This window comes from Hyperolius riggenbachi, chromosome 7, assembly GCF_040937935.1.
Source record: "Hyperolius riggenbachi isolate aHypRig1 chromosome 7, aHypRig1.pri, whole genome shotgun sequence".
In the NCBI taxonomy this organism is placed as follows: Eukaryota; Metazoa; Chordata; class Amphibia; order Anura; family Hyperoliidae; genus Hyperolius; species Hyperolius riggenbachi.
Genome location: NC_090652.1, coordinates 219,579,087 through 219,605,398, shown reverse-complemented (window position 1 = coordinate 219,605,398; position 26,312 = coordinate 219,579,087). Strand labels below are relative to the sequence as shown.

General features: G+C 42.4%; 1 protein-coding gene across 3 annotated transcripts; it reads right to left on the bottom strand.

The window, feature by feature from the left end:
- Positions 1–6,574: 6,574 nt before the first annotated feature.
- On the bottom strand, positions 6,575–25,227 carry LOC137525764 (keratin-associated protein 19-2-like). 3 transcript variants are annotated; one of them, XR_011022996.1, is made up of 5 exons: positions 25,126–25,227; positions 19,282–19,313; positions 16,902–17,230; positions 8,417–8,462; positions 6,575–6,716 (listed from the first exon to the last, which is right to left on the bottom strand). XR_011022996.1 is itself a non-coding variant. In XM_068246961.1 (4 exons), exons 1-3 carry the CDS (start codon positions 25,128–25,130, stop codon positions 16,917–16,919), a joined length of 351 nt encoding a protein of 116 aa, XP_068103062.1. In that variant the 5' UTR covers positions 25,131–25,227; the 3' UTR covers positions 6,575–6,716; positions 16,902–16,916. The 3 variants fall into 3 exon arrangements, 1 of the variants encoding a protein (XP_068103062.1); XR_011022997.1 differs by lacking the exon at positions 25,126–25,227 and adding an exon at positions 24,402–24,443; XM_068246961.1 differs by lacking the exon at positions 8,417–8,462.
- Positions 25,228–26,312: the final 1,085 nt, after the last annotated feature.

Genomic DNA, 26,312 nt, shown 5'->3' with positions numbered 1-26,312 from the left:
GTCTTCTACCTGCATGAGACATTTTGTGAAATTCAGACGTTGCTAACGGCCATGGCTGCGATTTATGTACGTCAGCATCACTACCATTGAAATTGCCCAAATAAACAGGTTTTTGTGACCCTAGGCTATGACCTCTTTGGCCTAGGGGCCCGGAACTCACCAGTCATGTTCCCCCTAAGGGTCCCTACAATGCTAGAAAATTTGCCACTGCTGAGCAATTGCCCTTTGAAAAGATGTGAGATTTTGGAAAGTGAAATAGGGAGGCAATGAAAGCCTATGGGGGATTTTACCAATTTTGGACCCCTGTAACTCTGGTTTGCAAAGATGTAGGGACCCCATCTTTGGAATCCAACTCTAACAATATGTCTTCTACCTGCATGAGACATTTTGTGAAATTCAGACGTTGCTAACGGCCATGGCTGCGATTTATGTACGTCAGCATCACTACCATTGAAATTGCCCAAATAAACAGGTTTTTGTGACCCTAGGCTATGACCTCTTTGGCCTAGGGGCCCGGAACTCACCAGTCATGTTCCCCCTAAGGGTCCCTACAATGCTAGAAAATTTGCCACTGCTGAGCAATTGCCCTTTGAAAAGATGTGAGATTTTGGAAAGTGAAATAGGGAGGCAATGAAAGCCTATGGGTGATTTTACCAATTTTGGACCCCTGTAACTCTGGTTTGCAAAGATGTAGGGACCCCATCTTTGGAATCCAACTCTAACAATATGTCTTCTACCTGCATGAGACATTTTGTGAAATTCAGACGTTGCTAACGGCTATGGTTGCGATTTATGTACGTCAGCATCACTACCATTGAAATTGCCCAAATAAACAGGTTTTTTTTACCCTAGGCTATGACTTCTTCGGCCTAGGGGCCCGAAACTCACCAGTTATGATCCCCCTAACAGTTCCTACAATGCTAGAAAATTTTCTGCATGGCAGTGGCTGCATGGTGTAATGGTGAATGGCTCTGCCTCTAAGACAGGAGACCAGAGTTCAAATCTTGTCTCTGTCTGTTCAGTAAGCCAGCACCTATTCAGTAGGAGACCTTAGGCAAGTCTTCCTAACACTGCTATCTTGTCTAACTTTTCTCTTGACAACCGTTGAACACAAAATACAAGGCCATGTCTGGCTACATATCTGTGCTACTGCCTATAGAGTGTGCCCTAGTGGCTGCAGCTCTGGTGCTTTGAGTCTGCCAGGAGAAAAGTGTGATATAAATGTTATTTGTCTTGTCTAATTTTTCTCTTGCATTAAGCATAAATGGTACATGCTAGGCTACTTTAAGCTAGTAGTGTTGGTGGTACAATGGATATGTTAGTTGCCTACCATACACTGAGGCCTGTGTTCAAATCCCTATCATGGTATATAAGCTGGTTTTTGAAATACTGGAATTCCCTGGCAGATGAGACCCTCCTCCCTCCAGGAAAGTTCGCGTTTGGTAGGCGAACGCGAACCCCCGAAGTTCGCCTGGAACCGTTCACCGGCGAACAGTTCGCGACATCTCTACTCTTCACAGCCACATCACAAGGGTCATAAAACAAGTGTGGCCATCATGATCTTTACCCCCATAACAAGTGTAGCCACAAAACACCAGATCTGAAGTATAGTCCTCTGTACAGCTCTGGGCCCCCCTGCAACGCATTCGCAGGGGCTGCTCCCCTCTAGTTACACCGCTGACTAAAAGCAGTATGCATTAGTCCATGCTGGAGACAGTTATAAAACTGCTACACCTTTCTTAACTCCAGATAGAGTCCACACTATTAATCATACTAAATCCTTTACCTGTTTTATAGGTGGTGCAGACAAAGAAACCTCATGGCACATCTGGTGATAGTGTCCTAAAGCCCAAAGATATTGGTGCCATATATGGAGTGAAAAATAATTTGAAGGTTGCTGCTATTTTTCTTAAACGACACATGAAACCTAAAAAAAACCCTTCAGCTTTACTTACCTGTGGTTTCCTCCAGCTTCGATGTCACTAAGTTTTGCAACATTCCTGAACATGGGAGCGTGACCTCGAGGGCCCACACATGAGCAAAGGCCACCGACCCTGCCAGGTCAGCTGCCACTATGGAGGAAACAGGAGAAGAATGAGTGACATCGGAGCTGTGGTGAGGGACACAGAGCCTTTTAGGGGTTGGAGGAAGCCCTAGGTATGTAAAGCTGAAGGGTCTTTTTTTATTTTAAAGTGGATCCGAGATGAAAAACTAACAACAACAAGTAACTTGTCTATATATCTTATGTAAAGTTTAGATAGTTTACACAGCAAATCTAGCTGCAAACAGCTTCAATAGAATATGGTTATTTCTTCCTGTGATACAATGACAGCAACCATGTTGTTTGTAAAGATTACCATGTTGTGAAAAAACCTAATCCCCCTTCCTCCTCCCTCCTCCCCTCTGCTTCTGAAATCTCTGGCTAGTAATACCTCCCCCTCCTCCTGCCCAGACTGAGCTCCCATGAGCCCTTGCTACTGCCAAGGCTCTCTGAAAAACTGTGGGCGGGGCTTGTTTAGTTTATAGGGCAATGGAGTACTAAAACAAAAACAAAAAAGTATTTGGCTTGAGGAATGCCCTATAAACAATAGGGAAGGAACACAATTATGCAATGAGTAAAAGTTCATCTCGGATCCACTTAAAGGCTTCATGTATCCTTTGAGCACTTTATATTGATTACTAGTACTATTCATCCTAGATACCTTATATGACTGGGAGATTGCTCATGTATCTGTTAAAGAGAAACTCCGACCAAGAATTTAACTTTATCTCAATCAGTAGCTTATACCCCCTTTTACATGAGAAATCTATTCCTTTTCACAAACAGACCATCAGGGGGCACTGTATGGTTGATATTGTTGTGAAACCCCTCCCACAAAGAAATTCTGAGTACGTACTCTTGGCAGTTTTCTGTCTGTGAACCCTGTTGCATTGTGGGAAATAGCTGTTTACAGCTGTTTCCAACTGCCAAAACAGCAAGCAGCAGCTACATCACTTGCCAGCAGTAAAAATGTCACCATGTGATAAATGACAGAATATAAATCAGGGATTTTAAATATTTTAAAAATGGCAAACACTGACTAAATCATTTATACATAATTATTGTAAAAATGAAGCACTTTTTTTATTACATTATTTTCACTTTAGTGCTATTATTAGGTGATCATTTATTATTAACATACGGATAAGTTAATTGGCTCCCCCTAAAAAAAAAAAAAAAATTGGCCCTAGACTGCAGGCTGTAGCACTTACACTACATAATATAGACATATGGCAATGGTAGGGATTAGATTGTGAGCTCCTTTGAGGGACAGATAGTTACAAGATATATATATACACACACTGTACAGCGCTGCGTAATATGTCGGCGCTATATAAATACTAAATAATAATAAATAATAATAATAATTAGCACCTTAATTTACTGTATGATCTATTTTATTTTAGGAGTGTATGGGCATAGACTGTAAATAACCAGCAAATGTTGATTACATTTTTTTTTGTCCTTAGATGGCTTTTTGCCATATAGAGGATTATTGTACCAGACACCTTTTATAGGACTTATAACAGTTCAATCCCTAATAAATGATTTATATTCATCATCAATATTACCATAAAACAGTATATGGGTCTGGTGCTGCTGCCTTCTTCCCAGTTTGTTTTTATTTCACTTGTTTGCTATTTACACTGGACTCAGTAAAGATTAACAGTGACAACATTAACACCTTTTTTTTCTTTTGTTTGGTTAACTGGTCAGTTGGTAGGTACAGTACAGTCAGAGCAGTAATGTGAGACTTCTGCTGATTGTGCTGTCAGATGTTAAAGGGAACTAAGCAGCTCCTGGCTTCAAATAGCTGCAACTGCTGCCATTGTTCAGAAGCTCAACCCCTGCTATTTTACAACTAGAATTATCCAGGCTAGATGTGAAACTCTTCAACTGTAACTGATGTTTTCTGTTTGAAGTACAATAGTGGTTTGTTTGTGGTCAATTAAGTCTAATGAGGTGATTTCTTATCTGCCTTCCACCATCTCCTGCTCAGCAGGTCCTTTATGGACGGACAAAGTGGCTATTTTAACCCTTAGATGTAAAAAAAAATGAGGTAAAATGAAAGTTGTTTTTTTTATAATAAACCACATTTTTAGAATGCATTTTTAATTTGCTATAGAGCTGCCCTGGGTGTTAAAAATGATGCTCGGTTCACTTTAAATTGTTACTGGCAAAAATGAGAATGAAATCAAGTCTTACATTAAAAGAAAGATCACAAGTCTATTATTAATGATATGCGATATTACTGAATAAATTCATATTAACATCGAGACCTTCCCTGTAACCTGTTGACTGAATCATCTCACTGAGCTTTTTTCATTTATCAGCAAAGCATCAGCAGTTTCACAAAGATCTCCTAAAGTGATAGTTATATGAAGGTTACCAGCAACTGGCTGGCTGTCTTGCTAGTTTGGGGTTTCCTTGCCCATCATTTCCATATTTGTTCTGCTTCACTGATTAATTAACAGCAAAACAAAGCATCAGTACGGTAACAAGGCTAGTAGTGTTTTGTAAAGGGAAATTAGCAATATCACCCCCTGTATTCCTACCACTATTCTCTGGCTACCTAGAACAATACGGCACACTGGACATGATTTATCGTATATACCTGAATGCAGCATACGCCGATTTTTGAAGCTAAAAAAGTGGCCTAAAAGTGGGGATCTTGGCCTGCACTCAAATGTTCCTCCCATGTGCACCCGCAACTGAAATTTGAATAATAAGCTCAACGCTAAGGGCGCATAAGCCCTGCCCCGCCACCATCGCCAAGTGCAGAGTTTTAGAGTGATGATACAATGGGTATCTGTGTTATCCCCCCCCCCCCCCCTCTCCGTACCACCAGACCGAAATGTGTGCCACTGCCAGACCTGTGATGTGGTCTCTGTGTCCCTTCCAGGTTGTCCCATCTGGATAAGGAGAGCGATGTGTGTCACTTGCTGGTCCATGCTGCCTTGGGATTCCGCAGGCCAGTCACAGGCTCATCACTATGATCCATGTGGTGCATGTGATAAGAGGCGCTTTTACAGGGTGCCATAACAATTAACATGTGACTGATGCTACAGGGGAATACTTGCAGCACAGACTGGCAAGTGAAAGATGCACACATCTCTATATCCTGACCAGGAAACTTGGAAGGGACAAAGAGACCACATCACAAGTCTGGCAGGAGCACACATTTCGATCTAAAAGTGTGGGTGTGGGGGGATAACAGATACCATTGTACCATCACTCTACAATTCTGCACATGGTGATAGCAGCAGGGACGGGGCTACAGCGGCCATTAATGCGAAGATTATTATTCACATTGTGGTGAGGGGTTTAACCACTTAACGACCGCCTAACGCCGATAGGCGTCGGCAGGTTGTTAGTGGTATAGCATTCGAGCGGCCTTTCCATGCCAGTTCATGGAGGGTGTCTCCGTGAACAGTGTGCGAGCCGCCGATCGCGGCTCGCACACGTAATGTAAACACGCGGGGAAGAAATCCCTGCTGTTTACGTCATACGGCGCTGCTGCGCAGCAGCGCCGTAAGGCAGATTGGCGATCCCCAGCCTCTGATTGGCCGGGGATCACCGGCATATGATAGGCTGAAGCCTATCCTACAATGCGCAGGACAGATATCCGTCCTGCACAGCCCATGGAGGGAGAGGTAGGGAGGGAGAGGGAGCGCAGAAAACGTTGCGGAGGGGGGCTTTGAAGAGTCCCCCCCCGAAAAGTGCAGCAAGCCGGCGGAGATCAGACCCCCCCAGCAGGACATCCCTCTAGTGGGGAAAAAAAGGGGGGGGGGAGTCTGATCGCCCTGGCTAAATTCTGATTGGTGCTGCGGGCTGGAGAACCCACATCAGGAAAATCCCCTGGTCCTTAATGGTCATCCCTGGGTGGGGGGGACAGGAGGGGCGAAGGAAATAGGTATAAGTTGTTGGGGTCTTCCTCAAATGATTCCTCCCCCCTTTTTATAAAATAAAACAACAATTCTCACAAAGAGTCAAACATAATGATATAATCTGCCTAAAATCAATAAATCATGTAGATCCATTTGATAATCTATAGGGTTGAAACATTAACATGGCACGGATGGAAACAGGAACAAAACTTCAGACATAATAGCAAGTTCATCCAAATATACTGAAATATAGCAGCTTCTTTATAAAATGGCAAAGAATGTTGCACCTGAACAGTTATGTTTTTTTTTATTTTGTCAGAACTTACAACCATTCATATATGCCATGGAAAGTCTGGATAATAATGTCTTAAAAAGAAAAAAAACTAAGTTTAATAAATTGCTACAGGCTAATGCTGTTGCATTTGCTGCCCTTGGCTTATACTTGAGTCAATCATTTTTTCCGGGGTATTTTTGGAGGGGATAAAAGTTGGGGGATTGGCCTATTCGCAGGTGGGCTTGTACTTATGTATATATGGTACAAACTTATAACTTTGACCCAGTGCATTCTGTATATGGAATGAGCTGATATGTTTGTGCATGTAAAAAATGAACTATTCACACATTTCCATTAGACATCACACCTATGGTTATTTGTGTAATTGTACATTTTATTGCTGCTGTCACACAGAACAATTAAAACCTCACTTCATTTTAACATCAGTATTAGTAGAAACAAGTGATGGTTGAAACATCAAATGACCAGTGTGCCTCGTAATCTCATCTTCACACTGAAATGGAAACAAGAAAAACAGATTAGTGGATTCTACAAACACATTTTTTCTAAAAAAAAAAAACATGTAACTTCCTATCCATGGGTCACAAACTTTACTACAATTGCTGCATTGTCCTTTCATTTAAACATTTGGACTTAAAAAAGACTGGAGTTTGACTATGGAAGATTGTGTCTCATTTTCTAAAAAGCCTAGTTTTTGGCCAGAGATTTAAAGGACAACTATCATAAACAATTGTAAATGTAAAATACTTACATATCAAGTTCACACTCGGAACCACAAATCACGATGGCAGACGCCTTGCGTTTGCAATTGTGCATTGCTGTGTTCTGCGATTTTTCACCAATTGCATTTTTGTGATTTTCATTCCAGTAAATGAGAATCGTAACACAATCACCGGGAAAATGCTACGTACATCAGTTTTGCGATCCTTGGAAATCGGAAACGCGCCACAATTTCCGCAGTGTGAGTAATCCCATGGGATTACCTGTGCTGCATCACTTTGCTGATCATCAGCGATCAGCAAAGTGCGAAACGCAGGCTGAATGAGCCCGAGTGTGAAATTTACCAGTAAAATGAACTATAAATGACTTTTTTTGCTATGTTGCTGTCACTTACAGAAGGCAGTGGGATCTGTCAAATATTACAGGTTTTCGACTCTTCCATCCCTTAGGCCCAGTTCACATCTGAGTTTGTTAGTCTCCGCTGCCAAATGGAAAGTAAAAACGGATCTGATCAACGATCGATCGGATCAGTTATTACTCAGTTTGCCGGCGAATACATACCTAATGCTCTTTTGCAGCTGGCGGTAGAGGCTTCCTCTTCTTTTTTTGCTGTGACTACACAGCGCGTCATGTGACTAGTCACATGAGGCATCATGTAGTCACATGACGTGGAAGAATACTGAAGCCTCTACCGCCGGCTGCAAAAGAGCATTAGGTATGTATTTTACCCTCCCTCACCCACCCGGCTGCTGCACCCTCCCTCACCCTCCCTCCGCTCAGGTGCATGTCCCCACATCCCCCCATCCCCCGTGGAACGGTCCGTTTCTTCACTAGTGTGAAGAAACATTCCGTTTTCCATTGCCCCAATGCTGCAGCATTTTTTGGCCGGTTCCGTTCCACTGGGCAGAACGGTCCGGAAAATTAGGCCTGCAGCAAATTTTTGATCCAAGGACCGGAATGTATGGAACGTATCTGTACCAACGGACGCATGTGAACAGTCCAATTGGTTAACATTGGATCCTTTCACATCTGTTCCGTTTGTAGTAAATGTTCCGGTTACGTTCCGCAAAAAAAAAACGCAGATGTGAACCGGGCCTAAATGGGGGATTCTGAATGATTTCTTTATTTATAAAAGTATTTGTTGAACTGCAGTTGCTCAGTCCAACTGTCAAAATAGTGTGCAAGTGAGTAGGAATGCTGGCTGACATTTTTATATACATCTTCACCAGGCAGTGCTTTTGTAAAGAATAAAGGTCCAAAATCAGATCTATCAGCTTTTTACTACCCATTGCAAGTGACACCAACATAGGATAAAGTAATTTATGGCGGGAGAAATGTATATTTTATCTGTGTATCTATGTATTTTAAATGTAAGCATTTTTCATTACAGTAGTCCTTTAAAGAGGAGCTGTCAGACATACTATCTCAGAAAAAAACCACATATATAAGTAGATAAATACTTGCTCTACTTACATAACATATGTAATGCACTGTCCATGTTTTGATTGTAGTGCTTTCTCTACAGTAAAAAAAAAGAGAAAATCCTTCTCAGCATGTCCCATTTTGTGTTGCTATTTTGAAGCCAATCCTGATGTAATTTTCTCCCCTACTCTCCTCTGCCAGATTGTGTATGCATTGCCCGTCCTCCACTATAGAAAGTGCATTGTCTCAGCATGAGAAATATTGGCCAACCAGAGAGGAACAGAGGTGTGGGAGGGGAAAACAGGAGGGAAAGAGGCATCAGCCAATCAGGCTGCATTAGTTAAGTCTGAGGGGAAGTTAGAGAAGCAAAAAAGGACAACCCAGCATGCCCTGCAACTTCCTTTTTGTGTACCAAATTTTGTGTGTACTAAATAAGAGTCAGGTAAACTGGGGATTGATCATTTATCAACAAGAAAAGTAACAGTGATTTTAACCTTTGGATTGCCTGGTTAGCATCCTTACTAATGGTTCCCAGATAAAACTAAATAATTGATTTTTGATTTTATGCCCGACAGTTACACTTTAACTAATTAATCCAAAGACGGAGGGCGCTCAGCTCTGCTGTTGTGCTGCCAGTAATCCAGAGTTGATGCAGAATTATGCAAATTTTGCATGAAAATGTATGCAGCTTTAAACTGGAGCAATCACATCCCACCTGTAATGATCGCTGCTGCAGCAGGTGTTGCTGGAAGTAGTAGTGCTGCAGCTCAGGCAGTTCTGATCTCTTTCCATGCAAGCTGCATAGCTTTGTCTGCCTTTCCCTGCTGTCAGCTTGTGACTGATTACCATTCACCTGTGTGGGAATCTGCATGTCTGCTCCCATTGGATGACCTCAGTATAAAGATCTGTTTCCTGCAGGACTCCTCGGGTTTTCATAGCTTCAGTTTTAGCCTGTCTTGCTGTCGCTTCAGCCCCCGATCGTGTTTCTTGTTCTAAAAGATACTTTGCTGGTTTTGCATCATATATTGGTTCATTGCCCATATATATGCATACCAGCACGTTTATTATTTTCCTTGTATTCGTGTTACGTTGATACATCAGTGTCGCTGATGTATACGTACACGAACTGTTTATATCCTGTGTGCAGTTAGTCAGCTTTCCAGCACGTTTTGGTAGTTTGCGCGTATCGTGAGCACCCGTGCTGAGCTAGTATCCTGCTCCTGGTCCTGTTCGTGGATTGCGTTCATCTCTGCGAGGAGATAACGAATCCTTCTGAATCCTGTCCTGTTACCGTTTGTGGATTGCGTTCATCTCTGCGAAGAGATAACGAATCCTTCTGTATCCTGTTCTGTTACCGTTTGTGGATTGCGTTCATCTCTGCGAAGAGATAGCGAATCCTTCTGAGTCCTGTTCCCTGTATTACTCCAGTCCTAGTCAGCCTTCCTGCTTATGTCATATATCGGTTCATTGCCGATATATACATATGTTAGTCAGACGTTACAAATAGTTTCATTGATAGCTGTAATTGTAATACGCTAGGAATACATACTTATTGTATATTTGTCTGTGTTACGTTCATCTATCTTGATCCTGCTATTTCCTGACTATCCTGTCCTGTCTTTGTGAGGCACGCCATCGCTGCAATCGCATTGGCTGCCTCATTCCAGTCTGTCTTGTTTTGGACGCTTGCTGTCGCTAAGTAGCCGCTAGCTAGCAAGCGTTCATTCTGTCTACCTGTCCTGATCTCCTCAGTTCTGGTTTATGCGCTCAGCGCTACTTTGCGCTGAGACGTTATAACGAAAGCATTGTTTGTGGCTGTCAGATCTGCACCGGCTCTGTGCGCCACAATCTCCTATTGGAGTCAGTCCTCCCCTCCACTATACTAGGGATAGCCTGTTTCCTTGTGCTGGTGTGTGTACCTCCTCCACGCCAGCTCATGCGTTGCATGCTGACTGTGGAGAATACACCACCAAGCCTTACATTATGAAAACCCCATTACCAATCCCCATTGTGGGGGGGATTCCCAGAAAGTATGACACTGTTAATTATGGTTCCTGTTCCTTTAAGAAATTTGAAGAACTTAACTCCGAAACAGAAAATGAGTTTTTCTCTGAATGTGCCAGGTTCCTGGCCAATCCCGATCTCCAAGCGACTCCTGTTTCAACCTGGGCACTCCAACTAAGTTATATTTTGTTTAAAGAGGAATTATTCCAGTGGGCATTTGATGTTCTCAATCATTCCGATTTGAAAGAGAGACCGCTGGAATTTCTAGCGTTTGTGATCCATAACTGGTTGCGCATAGATCCATTGCCTTTTCCTCTTAATGAACTCCTGGCAGCAGGCCAATCAGCTTCTCCTTCAATTGCTTGCAAAAATGTTCAGCAAGCAGAAAGTGTTACTGATAATTTTCCTGCAGCCTTGAATAAATCACCAAAAACAGCAGGGTCTAAGGCAAAACGCAAACATTCTAAGAAACGTGTCCGATCTGCAGAGTCGTTATCCTTAGCGACTGAGACCTATAATGAGATTCTGCCATTAACAGATAATGAAATGCAATTGTCTTTCAGGGGAGTTAAATGGACTTATGAAACTACTAATGAACTTTCCTCCCTGGCTAGGGAAAATAAAGATTTTTGTTTAAAAGAATTATCTGAGTATGATTATGAGGAGATATTACAGAGTATTGAACAAATCAACTTATTTGTGAAGCAAGGAAAGTTTGCATACACTACAGTTCAGCACTTGCTACAGGTATTGGAGATTCTTAAGAATAAGGAATCTGCCAATCACCTGCTAATTAACCCAATATATGTCCCTGCTACAATCATATCTGCAAACCATGATCTGCCTGTTAAGTATGCTTGGAATCCTCCATTTGAGAAAGGAGAGATGGAAGCTCTGGTCAATGAATGGAAGAATGATTCAAGTTCATTTTGTCAATTTTACAGTGCAAAAAGTGAATTAGTATTGAATGCATGCATTAAGTCTGCCTATAACCTAATAAAAACTGGTGTGTGTGGGTATGACTTTGTGGCTCCATTGATTGATGTGTGGGAACTGATTTTGGATGATTTTTATGTGACTCCGAATTCGCAAATTTGGCGTTCTGACCCGCCTGCTTCAGCACCTTTGGCTGATTCAGCAGGTAATTCGGAGCTCTTTTTGTGTGAAATTGAAGTTCCTGCAATTCCACCCTGTACCATGGATAACTCAGTGTTACTTACCAGTAAAACAGAAGCCACTGATACATTCTTAACCTTGCCCTGCGCAAATTTCTCAGCAGAGAATCCAGAGGTCCTGCTGACTTCCGAGTCCAGCCTAGCCAGTACTCATGACTCTTTGTTCAGTGAAACAGACACCAGAAAAATCTTGCCTGCCTCTGCAAACACTTCTGCAGAAATTACCTGTGTTAATAAAGTTCAACTCCTGTCTGATCCAGCAGATGCCAATAGATGCACTACATCAGTTTCCGAGTCCCAGCAATCCTGTCTAGAAACCGCAGAACCCCAACATCTGAATTTTCCAATTTTACAAATGAATGGTGATTCAGATGCGCAAACATTGTGTCTTGATCTTCCTGTTTCTACACCTCGCTCTAGTTTCATGAATAGCTCAGAGCATCTGCTATGTGAACCTGAAATCGCAGAATTATTACCTTGTTCAGAAAATATTCCAGTAAATTTGCCCTGTACCATGAATTGTGCAGTAGATCTCTCCAATGAAACTCAGGTCACAGAATCATTATGCTGTCCAGCAGGTGCTTCCATGGTTTTGCCCTGCAATATGGACTGTTCAGTGATCCTGTCCAGTGAAGCTGTGGTCGCAGAGTCTTATGCTTCACCCAGTACTTTGGATACTTCAAACCCTCTAGCAGAGGAGTCTGAGGCACTGCTTACCTCAGTTGGTGTTGCAGTAATATTCACTTGTCTAGCAGCTGTTTTGGAATTACAGTCTGCTCTAATAAAACTTGATGAATTTCTGCCCAGCAAAGCAGAAGCCATTGAAATATTGTCCTCGTCAGCAAGTGTGTTAGATACCTTGCCCTGTACACAGTCTGATTTAACCAATGTTGTTGAGTCCCTCTCCAGTGTTGTAACAGCCGAGGAACTCCAGCCCTGTCCTCTGAATGTTTCAGAAGTCTTGCCCTGTAACATGGATAATTCTGATTCTCTGGTCAAAATAATAGAAATCTCAGAATTTCAGTCCGGTCTGATGAGTGTTCCTGAAACCCAGCCCTGTATCCTGAAAGATTCTGGTTCTCTGGCCGCTGTGGCAGAGGTTCCAGAGTCCCCTTCCTGTCCAGGGAATTCCTCAGTTTTGCCTAGTCCAGTGGGGGCTGCTGCAATACTGACTTGTTCTGCAGCGCCTCATGAGCTCCAATCCAGTGTATTAGATGAGTCTCTGTCCAGTCCAGAGGTAGTTGTGGAGTCCCTATCTGGTTCAGTGCATACATCAGAAGATTTGTCTTGTCTTGTTAGTGCCCCTGAATCTGATTTGTTACTGACTTTGCTGGAATCAGCGACATCTAAGTCTGATCCTGCATTCTCGTGTAAAAGTCCAGTAGTTGCGAAGTCTAGTCATGATGATTTTTTTTTGGCCAGTCCTGGTTTTGGTCCTGTCTTGGCTGACCCTGAGGCTCACAGTTCCTTGACATGCCCAGAGGTTTCTCTTGTGCCAGTGTGCCCAGATGTTCTTTGTGTGCCAGAATGCCCAAGTGTGTCTAAGGTGTTAGCGTCAGGGCCGGGCCGAGGCATAGGCTGGAGAGGCTCCAGCCTCAGGGCGCAGTGTAGGTGGGGGCGCAGAATTCATTCAGCTGTCATTCCTAATTGTGTTTGAAGCAGAAAGAAATAAGAAAAGGGGATACATGGCAGTGACTGCAAGCCAGATAACTAGATATTAAGGTGTTGGGGAGGTTGTGGGCCCTGTGGCGCCTCTTAGTCTAATAGCAATCAGTGTGTGATGGCTGGGGTGGGAGGGATGGGGGGCGCACTTTGGTGTCTCAGCCTTGGGTGCTGGAGGACCTTGTCCCGGCTCTGGTTAGCGTGCTCTGATGCTTCCTTAGTGGGAACATGTTCTGATGTTGCCAGTCTGCCTGCATGCCCAGAGATGGTTCTGGTCCCTGAAAGCCCTGATCTTGATGTTTGTCCTTGTGGCCCTGACTCGGGAATTGCCCTAGGTTCCATAGGGGTTCTTGATAGATCTCCATGTGAGCCTAAGGGGCGTTCTGACCTATGGGGATCTCTTTGGAGCTTCAAGGTGTTCTGGGAGGTCTCTGAGAAAACTTGTCCTGGTGCCTTGGACTGGTTCAACAGTGGGTTTTGTGTTGGTAAAGACAGTCCCGGTGGGCATTGCAAAGGCTTCGGCGTTTTTGAACGGTTCCTGGAAGGCGGTGGGTATCGCTCAGGGAGTTTCGGAGGGCTTTCTTCTGGAAATCATGGTTCTGATGGGTGTCACACTGGGGCTTGTAGTACTGATGGGCATGGTTCTGTAGGTTCTGGTTCTGATGGGTCCAGTCTTGTGGGGACTGATTCTGGAATTCGGTCTTGCCGGGCTGTCCCGGTCATCATGAATTATCAGTCAGACTGTTTTGTTGGGAATTTCAGTTTTGAAAAGCGTCTGGAATCCGCTTTTAAGGGCGGGGGTACTGTAATGATCGCTGCTGCAGCAGGTGTTGCTGGAAGTAGTAGTGCTGCAGCTCAGGCAGTTCTGATCTCTTTCCATGCAAGCTGCATAGCTTTGTCTGCCTTTCCCTGCTGTCAGCTTGTGACTGATTACCATTCACCTGTGTGGGAATCTGCATGTCTGCTCCCATTGGATGACCTCAATATAAAGATCTGTTTCCTGCAGGACTCCTCGGGTTTTCATAGCTTCAGTTTTAGCCTGTCTTGCTGTCGCTTCAGCCCCCGATCGTGTTTCTTGTTCTAAAAGATACTTTGCTGGTTTTGCATCATATATTGGTTCATTGCCCATATATATGCATACCAGCACGTTTATTATTTTCCTTGTATTCGTGTTACGTTGATACATCAGTGTCGCTGATGTATACGTACACGAACTGTTTATATCCTGTGTGCAGTTAGTCAGCTTTCCAGCACGTTTTGGTAGTTTGCGCGTATCGTGAGCACCCGTGCTGAGCTAGTATCCTGCTCCTGGTCCTGTTCGTGGATTGCGTTCATCTCTGCGAGGAGATAACGAATCCTTCTGAATCCTGTCCTGTTACCGTTTGTGGATTGCGTTCATCTCTGCGAAGAGATAACGAATCCTTCTGTATCCTGTTCTGTTACCGTTTGTGGATTGCGTTCATCTCTGCGAAGAGATAGCGAATCCTTCTGAGTCCTGTTCCCTGTATTACTCCAGTCCTAGTCAGCGTTCCTGCTTATGTCATATATCGGTTCATTGCCGATATATACATATGTTAGTCAGACGTTACAAATAGTTTCATTGATACTTGTAATTGTAATACGCTAGGAATACATACTTATTGTATATTTGTCTGTGTTACGTTCATCTATCTTGATCCTGCTATTTCCTGACTATCCTGTCCTGTCTTTGTGAGGCACGCCATCGCTGCAATCGCATTGGCTGCCTCATTCCAGTCTGTCTTGTTTTGGACGCTTGCTGTCGCTAAGTAGCCGCTAGCTAGCAAGCGTTCATTCTGTCTACCTGTCCTGATCTCCTCAGTTCTGGTTTATGCGCTCAGCGCTACTTTGCGCTGAGACGTTATAACGAAAGCATTGTTTGTGGCTGTCAGATCTGCACCGGCTCTGTGCGCCACAATCTCCTATTGGAGTCAGTCCTCCCCTCCACTATACTAGGGATAGCCTGTTTCCTTGTGCTGGTGTGTGTACCTCCTCCACGCCAGCTCATGCGTTGCATGCTGACTGTGGAGAATACACCACCAAGCCTTACACCACCTTGGTGGAATTTGATTGGTCTACAGTATTTTCAAGCTACAAACTTTGGCATACATAATTTGCATAATCCTGCAATTCAGAAATTATTTGCATCTCATGAACCATCCCTATTCTTTAACAGAGACTTATGGAAAAATTAACCTGATTCTAATCCTTACTAAACAGTAATATTGCAGCATTCTCCTAACAGGCTAATTACCTTCACCCCCAGAAGTAGAATTTGGGGCTAGCAAATCACTGAATATTTAACAAAGCTGCTAGCAAGCTAGGTCAGCTTTCAATAACGTTGGTGTGATTACTATTTTTTGCCTCTTTGGTGTGGCTAATCAGATTACTAGCTATTTTTTAGATCATGATCAGTCCTTACCCAACCTATTGAAATCTGGAAAAAAAAGGTTTTGGTTAGATTTATACTTTTTCTCCTTCCCATGACCCAAATAAAGGGCCTATGCACATTAGAAATTGTCTAGCGATTGTAATCACGATTTTGTATTGCGATTTTACGCAATTTTGCTTCTCTTGCGCTTTATAATTCCCGCTCTGAATATGCTGCATGCAGTGCATTAACGATTTTCGCAAATCACAAGTGCTGCAGTGAAAATAATCACAAAGAGATACATGTGTTAGGGCTGGAGCACATCAGAGCGGTTCTGGAGCGTTTTTTAAAACGATTGCAGGGGGAATACTGCTTGGCTAATGAAAGTGAATGGGTCGGTGCACACCAGTTTGTTTTTTCCACAAACGCAAACTCGGGGACTGCAGCATTTTTTAGATTTCTGAGGCGTTTCTGCCTCAATGTTAAAGTATAGGAAAGTGGAAAACGGCTCTGAAAAACGCTAGATCAGAGCGGTTTTCCACACGTTTTTGTTACAGTAGCTGTTCAGTAACAGCTTTATTGTAACAATATTTGAAATCTGCTACACAAAAACGTTCCAAAAATACTAGGCATATTTAGAAAAACTCTCTAATCATGCCTAGAATGGCTCTGAAATCTGCTTCAAAAACCTCTAGCGTTTTGCGGATCTGCTAGAGGTTTTTGGTGCGCACAGCGCCTTACAATGCTTTGCTGATCACTGGCGATCAGCAAATCACTGGAATACTGCAGGAAAGTGTCCCCGTGTGAATGGCCCTCAAGCAACTGATGGGGAATAAAATTACAGTACTATCTTTTCTCAAGAGACTAGATTCTCCTACTGTGCCTAAGTCTAAATGTAAGCAGATCTCTTCATTCACTTCTGTTCACTGTGGAACACCATCATTTGTATGTAGAGGTTTTTACACTTTTTTAAAGGAAAAGTATTATCTAAGTGATGTTAAATTTGAATGGGGCTAATCAATTCTTAGAAAACATTGCACATAATCTGGTAAAACAGCTCAGGTGAATATACTGACAAACCATAGAAATTGGAATGCTATTTTTGCCTGTAATTTCTATTCAATCATTGTGGCTTAATTTATGTTTTTGTTTGTTTTGGGCGTTTTTTTCTTGCCTTTTGCATTGTAAATGAGGAAACAAGTCTTTCACCAAAATTGCAAATATTTTTCATGATTTTCATTAAAGTTGAGGTCTTAAATGTGCTTTTAGTTTTGTGTTTTTGCTTGAAATCACTATGTGAACTTACTTTCACTTTTATCTGTCAATGCCAGCGTCGGTAACGGTAGCCATTATTCCAGTGGTTCGTCCTACCATAGCCACCATAGCCGCCATAGCCACCATAGCCGCCATAGCCACCGTATCCGCCATAGCCACCATAGCCTCCATAGCCACCATAGCCTCCATAGCCTCCATAGCCACCATAGCCACCATAGCCTCCATAGCCTCCATAGCCACTGTAGCCACCGTAGCCCCTGCGGCCACCATAACCACCATATCCACCGTAGCCACCATAACCAGAGTTAACTCCTGACCCAAGGCTCAAGATATTGCCAAAGCCCAGAGATAAACCAGCACCTAAGATTTAAGGAAAGAATACATTTACTAAACAGTTAATAGTTATTAAACATGTTTTTGCCTTCAAGTACATCTAGTTATACAGTTGCATGCTGATGAAAGATGAATGTCAATTTAACCATATCATTTCGAATGTAGTACTAAAACATCTCTGTGTGGTTTGCAAGGGTGCTGTCCTTCAAACAAAAACATCTCAATGCTTTGTTTGCCATATCGAACGTGGAATTCAGCTTCCTGCAAAATGGGAATATGCATAGCTCACAAATGTCCATTTTTCGGGACAGTCTCATTTTTGGAAGCAACCCCATAATCTATGTAAACTACTCAAAAGATGAAATACAGGTCTCATACATAAACATACAGTTGTCTTCATGTACAACATGTACTGTACTGTTTTTACTATTACCTAGTTTTGTTATTATTTGTTACAGCATTCAATAAACTGTTATAAGGTGTTTAAAGCACATTAAATACAACCTAAGAAACATTTTTATACTGTAGGTCCATATCCAGAGATTTGAAAAAGTAAATCATTTATCCACACATACCAGTATGTATAACATGAGTCTACTTCCTAACAAAAACATTTGACTGACAAACCATCCGAAAAAGAGCCTGTTTGTATGTAGGGGATTGTGCGTGTATTGAAAGCATAAACAGGAGGGGTTCTTCTAGATTTTTCTGAGATAAACTGCCCCTGAACAGGAATCACTTAGCTCCTGACAGTGGCATAGCTAGAGACTATGGGGCCCCACAGCAACATTTTCAAGGGGCCATCAGATTTAGGCATTCTTGAGCATTGCCACCTGACCCTACCCTCTGGCAATGTGCACTGTGTATAGTCCATCGGCACAGAAACAGGCTCCTACTAATGGCAGTGACGGAACCCGGTACCGAAGCTGTGGGCAGCGGAGGATGGCGGTGTGGGAGCGATCCGAGTTTTATGTTAGTGAGCTCTGGTACACTTTAAAAGAAAATACTTCAGGACAACTTCAGTTGTCCTTTAACACTAGCCATTAGATTGCATAGTTGCTTTAAATGGGAACTGAAGAGAGAGGTATATGGAGGCTGTCATGTTTATTTCCTTTTAAGCAATACCAGTTGCCTGACAGCGCTGCTGATCCTCTGCCTCTAATACTATTAACCATAGCCCCTGAACAAGCATTTAGCAGATCAGGTGTTTCAGTGGTTCAGACTTTAAAGTCAGATCTGACAAGACTAGCTGCATGCTTGTTTCTGGTTTTATTCAGATACTACTGCAGAGAAATAGACCAGCAGGGCTGCCAGGCAACTGGTATTGATTAAAAGGAAATAAACATGACAGCCTTCATATAGCTCTCTCTTCAGTTCCCCTTTAAAACCGGACAGGTCAGGCAATGTTAGAGTCTTGCATGGAGTAGTGATTTCCAAGGATTGACATAGGAAATGGATTTTCAATTGGTATTATAATCCCATAGGGCTGACTTTACTCCATGTGGGTACACAGAATAAAGCAGGATTACTGGATTTGGATTATTTCCTCTGTAGGTCTAGTAGAAGGAACCTCAGCAACTGTTGATAAATCAGGCTTAGTAGCAGGGGGTGGATCTTGGGATTATTAGTGGAGTATGAGGGCCCATTTCCACTATCGCGGAAACTGCAGCGATTCCACAGAGTTTCTCTGCACATGAATCGCACGGGGAAACTCTGCCATGGGGAGAATGGCGGCGCCGGCCGAATCGCTTGCGGTAGAAATAAGGTCGGAACCCCCCACAGAATTCGCTCGGGAGTCTGCGATTCCCATAGCCGTGCATGGCACGGCTCATGGGATTTGCCTGCGATCCCGCTGACCCGGAAGAGCGGAGTATAGGAGTAGAGAAATCGCTCCCAAAATCGCTTGCAAAATGGCATCACAAATCGCTAGTGATTGCGATAGCCCTTTGCGCTTTCTAGTGGGTTGAAGGCTTAAGCCTTATAGAAGAGCTGGGCTGTTAAATAATGTGCAACTTGATAAGCCAGCCATACAGGTGTAAATTAAAGAATTCAAAACTATATGTACTAAAATTACTGACCAAGTCCAAAGAATCCAGGCATGATGGCAAATCTGAAAAAGACAAGCAAACACACATCCAATTAATGTGCATTTATGGGAAGATACAAAAGACTATTGCTAAATATCTATTTGTGGCAACAATCCCCCTATCTTAAAACACACGTCAGATGATCACACTGGGAAGATTTTGCTGGTCTCCACTGCAAATAACCAGTCAAGTCCATTAAAATATCTGTTTTGTTTTTGTTTTATTCTTTGGTAGTAGATATTTGATGTGAAAACATAAAATGTGACAATGAGGTTTGATTAATTAAGCTGCGCTGCTAAAGCAGCACAAGCTTAATGACACCAAAGCAAGCTAAATACAGGGCCCCACGCTACATGCGGTAATGCTGCGTAGTGTGAGGAGCTCACACTCTTATCCTACCATAGTCATAGTCTAATGTCTTACCATGTTATTACTATGTATTTATATAGTACTTCTGCAGCACTTTACAGAGTACATAGTCAATGTCACTGACTGTCCTATGGGGAGCTGACAATATAATCCCTACCATAGACATAGTCTAATGTCCTACCAAATTATTATTATTATGTATTTATATAGCACTGACTACTTCTTCAGCACGTTATAAAGTACATAGACATGTCCCTGACTATCCTCAGAGGAGCTCACAGTCTAATCATACCATATTCATAGTTTAATGACCTACCATATTATTATTATGTATTTATAGAGCACTGACAGTTTCTGCAGCACTTTACAGAGTACATGGGCATGTCACTGACTGTCCTCAGAGGAGCTCACAATCTAATTCCTACCATAGTCCTAGTCCAATGTCCTACCACATTATTATTACCGTATATATTTATATAGCACAGACTTCTTCTGCAGCAGATTACAGAGTACATGGGCATGTCACTGACTGTCCTCAGAGGAGCTTGCAGTCTTATCCTACCATAGTCTGTCTAATGTCCTACCATATTATTATTATTATTATTATTATTATGTATATATGGGGCATAACTACAAATCATTGGGCCGCCCAGCAAAACTTTAATAAGGCCCCCAAATAGTCACACCCTTTTCCTTTCCCATCCCATACACCCTCAGAGCCTGCAAAAGTCTTGTGAAGAGCGAGTGTGGAAATCATAATCTTCACACCCGTTAAGTGGACAAACCACTTTATCTCAGAGGGAGTGAAGTAGTAGTTGAGTCCCCTTACAGCTCTGGGCTGCTCCCCTGTAGTTATGCCCCTGCATGGAGCTTTCATAGGCACCTGAGAAATTGTATTGATGTCTGGGCCCTCTTGTGTTCTCTATGAGTTATTTTATACTTACTACAGAGCAGTAAAACAAGACCTTTTTGGGGTACATTCACACTAATACACATTTGATATTAGTTTTACCCACTTTTTAGGACTTTTTCAATTCCAAAGTACCAAAAAGTTATTTTAGATAAGAGGAAAATTATTTCCTGGGAGAAAACTCAGAAGATATATATGAGCGCGCCCAGACTGGTGCTGCTGCTCTCTAAGTCTGAAGCGCTTTGAGTCCTATGGGAGAAAAGCGCTATAGAAATGTTATTGTATTGTATTGTAAGAAATAGTTACTTGGATAAGGGCCATAGGGGCTGATGTACAAAGCTTTTCTGTTGAAATATCTCACCTTACTTATTAATTCACAATGTATCTCTCCTTAAAGAGACTCCGTAACAAAAATTGCATCCTGTTTTTTTATCATCCTACAAGTTCCAAAAGCTATTCTAATGTGTTCTGGCTTACTGCAGCACGTTCTACTATCACCATCTCTGTAATAAATCAACTTATCTCTCTCTTGTCAGACTTGTCAGCCTGTGTCTGGAAGGCTGTCAAGTTCTTCAGTGTTGTGGTTCTGTGATGCATCTCCCCCCTCCAGGCCCCTCTCTGCACACTGCCTGTGTATTATTTAGATTAGGGCAGCTTCTCTCTTACAAACTGGATAAATCCTCCTCTGAGCTGGCTGGGCTTTCACATACTGAGGAATTACATACAGGCAGAGCTGTCTGCACTCTGCAGGAAGAAACAGCCTGACACTTCAGTGGAAGATAGCTGCAGGGGGAAATAAACACACAAGTGATCTCTTGAGATTAAAAAGGAAGGCTGTATACAGCCTGCTTGTGTATGGATGTATTTTCTATGTGTGGACATACTGTACATCAACCTACTTCCTGTTTTGGTGGCCATTTTGTTTGTTTATAAACAAACTTTTTAAAACTGTTTTTAACCACTTTTAATGCAGCGGGGAGCGGCGAAATTGTGACAGAGGGTAATAGGAGATGTCCTCTAACGCACTGGTATGTTTACTTTTGTGCGATTTTAACAATACAGATTCTCTTTAAACAAGTTAACTCAGGATTGATCTCTCCTTGTCGAACTTAACTAACTAACTTAACCACTTCAGGATTCGGCGTACGCTTAACTACGCCCCTGAATCCTGAAGTGGATGCCATGGAAACGGCAGCTCGCATGAGCGGCCGTTCCATGTCAGTTCACGGAGCGTGTCTCCGTGAACACCCTGCGAGCCGCCGATCGCAGCTCGCAGGGTAGATGTAAACACACGGGGAAGATCTTCCCCGGTGTTTACATGTAAACGGCGCTGCTGCGCAGCAGCGCCGTGGCAGAGATCGGCGATCCCCGGCCTCTGATTGGCCGGGGACCGCCGGCACCTGATAGGCTGAAGCCTATCCTATCCGGCGCAGGACGGAGTTCCGTCCTGCGCCGCTCACAGAGGGAGGGAGAGGGAGGGAAGGGGAAGGAGGCCAGGGAGCGCTGCGGAGGGGGGCTTTGAAGAGCCCCCCCGCAAGCGCATGCAGCCGGCGGCGATCAGACCCCCCCAGCAGGACATCCCCCTAGTGGGGAAAAAAGGGGGGAAGTCTGATCGCCCTGGCTGCCAGCTGATCGGTGCTGCGGGCTGGAGAGCCCACGCAGCACCGATCAGGCAACCCCCCCTGGCACTGAAGTGGTTAAAGGACAACTGAAGGTATATGGAGGCTGTCATATTTATTTCCTTTTAGCAGTACCAGTTGCCTGGCAGCCCTACTGGTCTATTTGGCTGCAGTAGTATCTGAATCACAACAGAAACAAGCATGCAGTTAATCTTATCAGATTAACAAGCATGTCAGAAACACCTGATTTGTTGCATGCTTGTTCAGGGTCTATAGCTAAAAGTATTGGAGGCAGAGGATCAGCAGGATAGCTTGGTAATTGGTATTGCTTAAAGGGAAATAAATATGGCAGCCTCCATATCCCTCTCACTTCTGGTGTCCTTTAAAGAGGAGCTGTTAGGTATAAGGTCTCAGAGAAAATAAACACATATATCAGTAGCTAAATATTGGCTGTACTTACATTACATATGCATTTCACTGTCCACGTTTGGATTTCACAGAATTTGTATATAGTATATGCAGAGATAGATGCTCCTGACAGCTCATGGCAGGCTCCATGTTTTTCTGTCAAATGTGTCGTCATGTCCTGCCTGCTTCCTGATCACAGAAAAGCTTGTACTGAATAACACAGTGTGCAGTGAATATTAATGAGCCATGTGGCTAGGAACAATAGCTGACTCCTGCAGTGTACTCTGCCCGGAGATTTATCAGTGCTACGCGCTGGACTGATTACAAGCTGCTGTAACGTCTCATTAGCAGCCGAGGGGAGGGCCCCAGAATGCTTTGCAGTATAGTATGCGGCTTGCGTCCTCTTGGGTCTAATTAGCTTTTCTGATAAGCACACATCAAAGGTAAGAGAGATTTTTATCTTCACTAATGCTTTTCTGGCTTCCTTCTAAACTGTTTAACACAGGAGAATAGAGGTTTAAATTAGCTTCTGCAGCCTGACAGTTACTCTTTAAGGTAAAAAATAAGTAAGGTGAGATAATTCATGAGAAAAGCTTTGTGAATCCACTCCATAGTGTGAACTTTAAGATGTAACCTTACAAAATGAGTCAGGAAAACCAGCATATATTCCAATTAGTTTGTGATATTTAACATTTTCTTGACAAATTAAATATCCAGCGTTAATACAGACAGAGATGATTAACAAAAGTTGATTCTAGCTTGGAAATTGTACAGAGTTTGTAATTGGACCAATCAAAATCAACAGGAAATGCAAGTGACTAGCCCAGTTATTGGAGGTTTAACCAACATAGTAACCTTAAAGAATACCCGAGGAGACATGTGACATGATGAGATAGACATAGGTATCACAAATAACAACGCTGTGTTCCTTTATTTATTTCTCTGCCTGAAAGAGTTAAATATCAGGTATGGAAGTGGCTGACTCAGTCCTGACTCAGACAGGAAGTGACTACAGTGTGACTCTCACTGATAAGAAATTCCAACTATAAAACACTTTCCTAGCAGAAAATGTCTTCTGAGAGCAGGAAAGAGATAGAAAGGGTCAATAGTTCATAGATTTTAGCCCAGGCATACTTCAATTAATGTGTCATTGAGCAAAAACAATAAAACAGTTAAAACTTAAAAAGTAGATTAAAACATAAAATACAACTGTGGAATACCATAAAAAGTCATTTTTTGAGAAGGAAGATAGATACAATCGTTTATTTCATTTGTTTATTTTCGCCTCGGGTGTCCTTTAAACTGCAGTATAGTAAAGCAACCAAAAGATTTATAAAATAAAACAACCAAGTCACTAGTTATAAAATGCAAGGTTGATCTGAATGGGATTGTTATTTCCTGTATTCACTCTGTATTCTGCCTGTTCTAAGCAAGCTCCACTTCCTGATGGTTCTAGTTGATATATCTCTGCATGTTTTTCTTCAGTATATCTAAATTGTTATACTGGGTGACTATTTGCGTTTACAGAACAGTAAGCTCCAACACCAATATCTAGCTGCATACAAACTGCATTAATGTTGCATAGAAGCTGGGATTAGTAGCATCTCTTTTCTCTCCCATCATAGCATTAACAAAAACACAGTGGCACAGCTCAGAAAATAAATATGTATCAAGCAGAAAGCATCGCTCTACCATCATCATTTTTATGCCCAGATTACTATTAAGTCAACCAACAATTTTCCATATGATACAAATCTGTATTAAATAAAGATAAAAGGATAATCAATGTACAGTAGTTTACATACCAGAGATAAGATCTTTACAGCAGATTCCCAATGAATATTATATTCACAGAGAAGAAGATTCTTTTATATCAATATTAATAAGGGGAGGAGACACAAACTGATGGCAGGGCAGACCTAATATTACAGCAGGTGTTACTCATATATCCATATTCATATTTACATTTGTGTTATTAATATTTCACACTACACTATCTTTATTAGCGATCTGTCAAATGTATGCACCACTTTAAATGATGTGACATTTCTGTATCCTGACACAGCTGCTGAGCCACATGTGACATTGTTATAGCATTACAAGGCGTGATCACCTGATGGAGAGACATAACCTCAAAGACTATTAAAGAAGTGTTGCTTTGTGTTTTTTCGGCAAAGTCATTTTTGCGTAAAAAAAGCAATTTTCGATTTCGAGAAATTTTCACGAAAAATAGCTTGTATTATCACATTTTTGTGTTTTTCCTGAAAACAGGAAAATTCAAAATTTTACCGCAAAAAAAAAATCATAAAAAGCACAGCAATGCAGAAAAACGATAATTTTTACCTCAAAAACGATATTTTAAGCATGAAAAATTCACGAAATCCGTGAAAGCCGCAAACTAATTTTTTATGGAGTTTTCCAAAATTGAAATGAACATTATTTTCGTGAAAATTAATGCGGAAAAAACATTAGCATTTTTGCTCATCACTGTATTAAAGCAGAATTTCAGACCATGTTGTCCTTATGTACCTCATATGTGTATAATTCAATAAAAATATTGTAATAGCTTCCTCATCTCCAATGATTTGGCCACACTTCCTGTTTAGAATATGATTCTACTTCCATTGTCAGTTATTGGCAAACAGAATTATAAACTGACACCAGCTAAGTGTTGTCAGTGGGGGTATCAGCATCTAACAGGCACCAGGAAGGATCATGGGAACTGTAGTCCTGTGTCCAGTAGGCCTTTTATGGAAAATGCATGCCACTGCGAAGCCCAAAACCCATCCACTTTCCCAAAAAAGAAATACACACTACTATCTGAAAAAAAGCCCTTAGTAGAGTAGGTTGTGTGAACTGTTGCCAATGGTCTTTTTGGTATTGCAGTCAAACTGAGCCAAAATGAAGAAGATGCTAAATTTAATTTAATTTAAAATTACTTTATTTACCTACATAGTTTATTTTTAAGACTCTTTTAAAGTAAACATTTTTAAGGAAGGTTCAGGAATGTGCACAGGGGATATTCTATGATTTTTTTTAAATGTCAAAACACATACTGCAGTAACAAGAAACAATAGAATAGAGTAGGGGTGTAACTAGTGGGGTGCAGCCCCAGCAACTGCAGGGGGAGCAGAACTGTAAGGGATTGTGCGGTGGGGATGGTTAGGTTTAGGCATTACCAGGGGGGTCTAGGGGTTAGGGATAGGTACAGGGAGGGTTAGGTATAGTTACAGTGCAATATACACCACCAGGGGGGTGATTAGGTTTAGGCACCACCAGGGGGTGGTTAGTTTTAGGCACCACCAGGGGGTGGTTAGGAGGGGGTGGTTAGGTTTAGCCACCACCAGGGGCGGTCTTAGGTTTAGGCACCACTAGGGGGGTCTTAGGTTTAGGCACCACCAGGGGGGTCTTAGGTTTAGGCACCACCAGGGGGGTCTTAGGTTTAGGCACCACCAGGGGAGTATTAGGTTTAGGCACCACCAGTGGAGTATTAGGTTTAGGCTCCACCAGTGGAGTATTAGGTTTAGGCACCACCAGGGGGGTCTTAGGTTTAGGCACCACCAGGGGGGTCTAGGGGTTAGGGATAGGTTCAGGGAGGGCTCTGTATGAGAGTAAGGTTAGCTATAGTTACAGTACAATATATGTAATATATACAATTTATTACATTATGTGTATTTACACAAAGGGGGGGTCTAGGTGTTAGGGATAGGGATAAG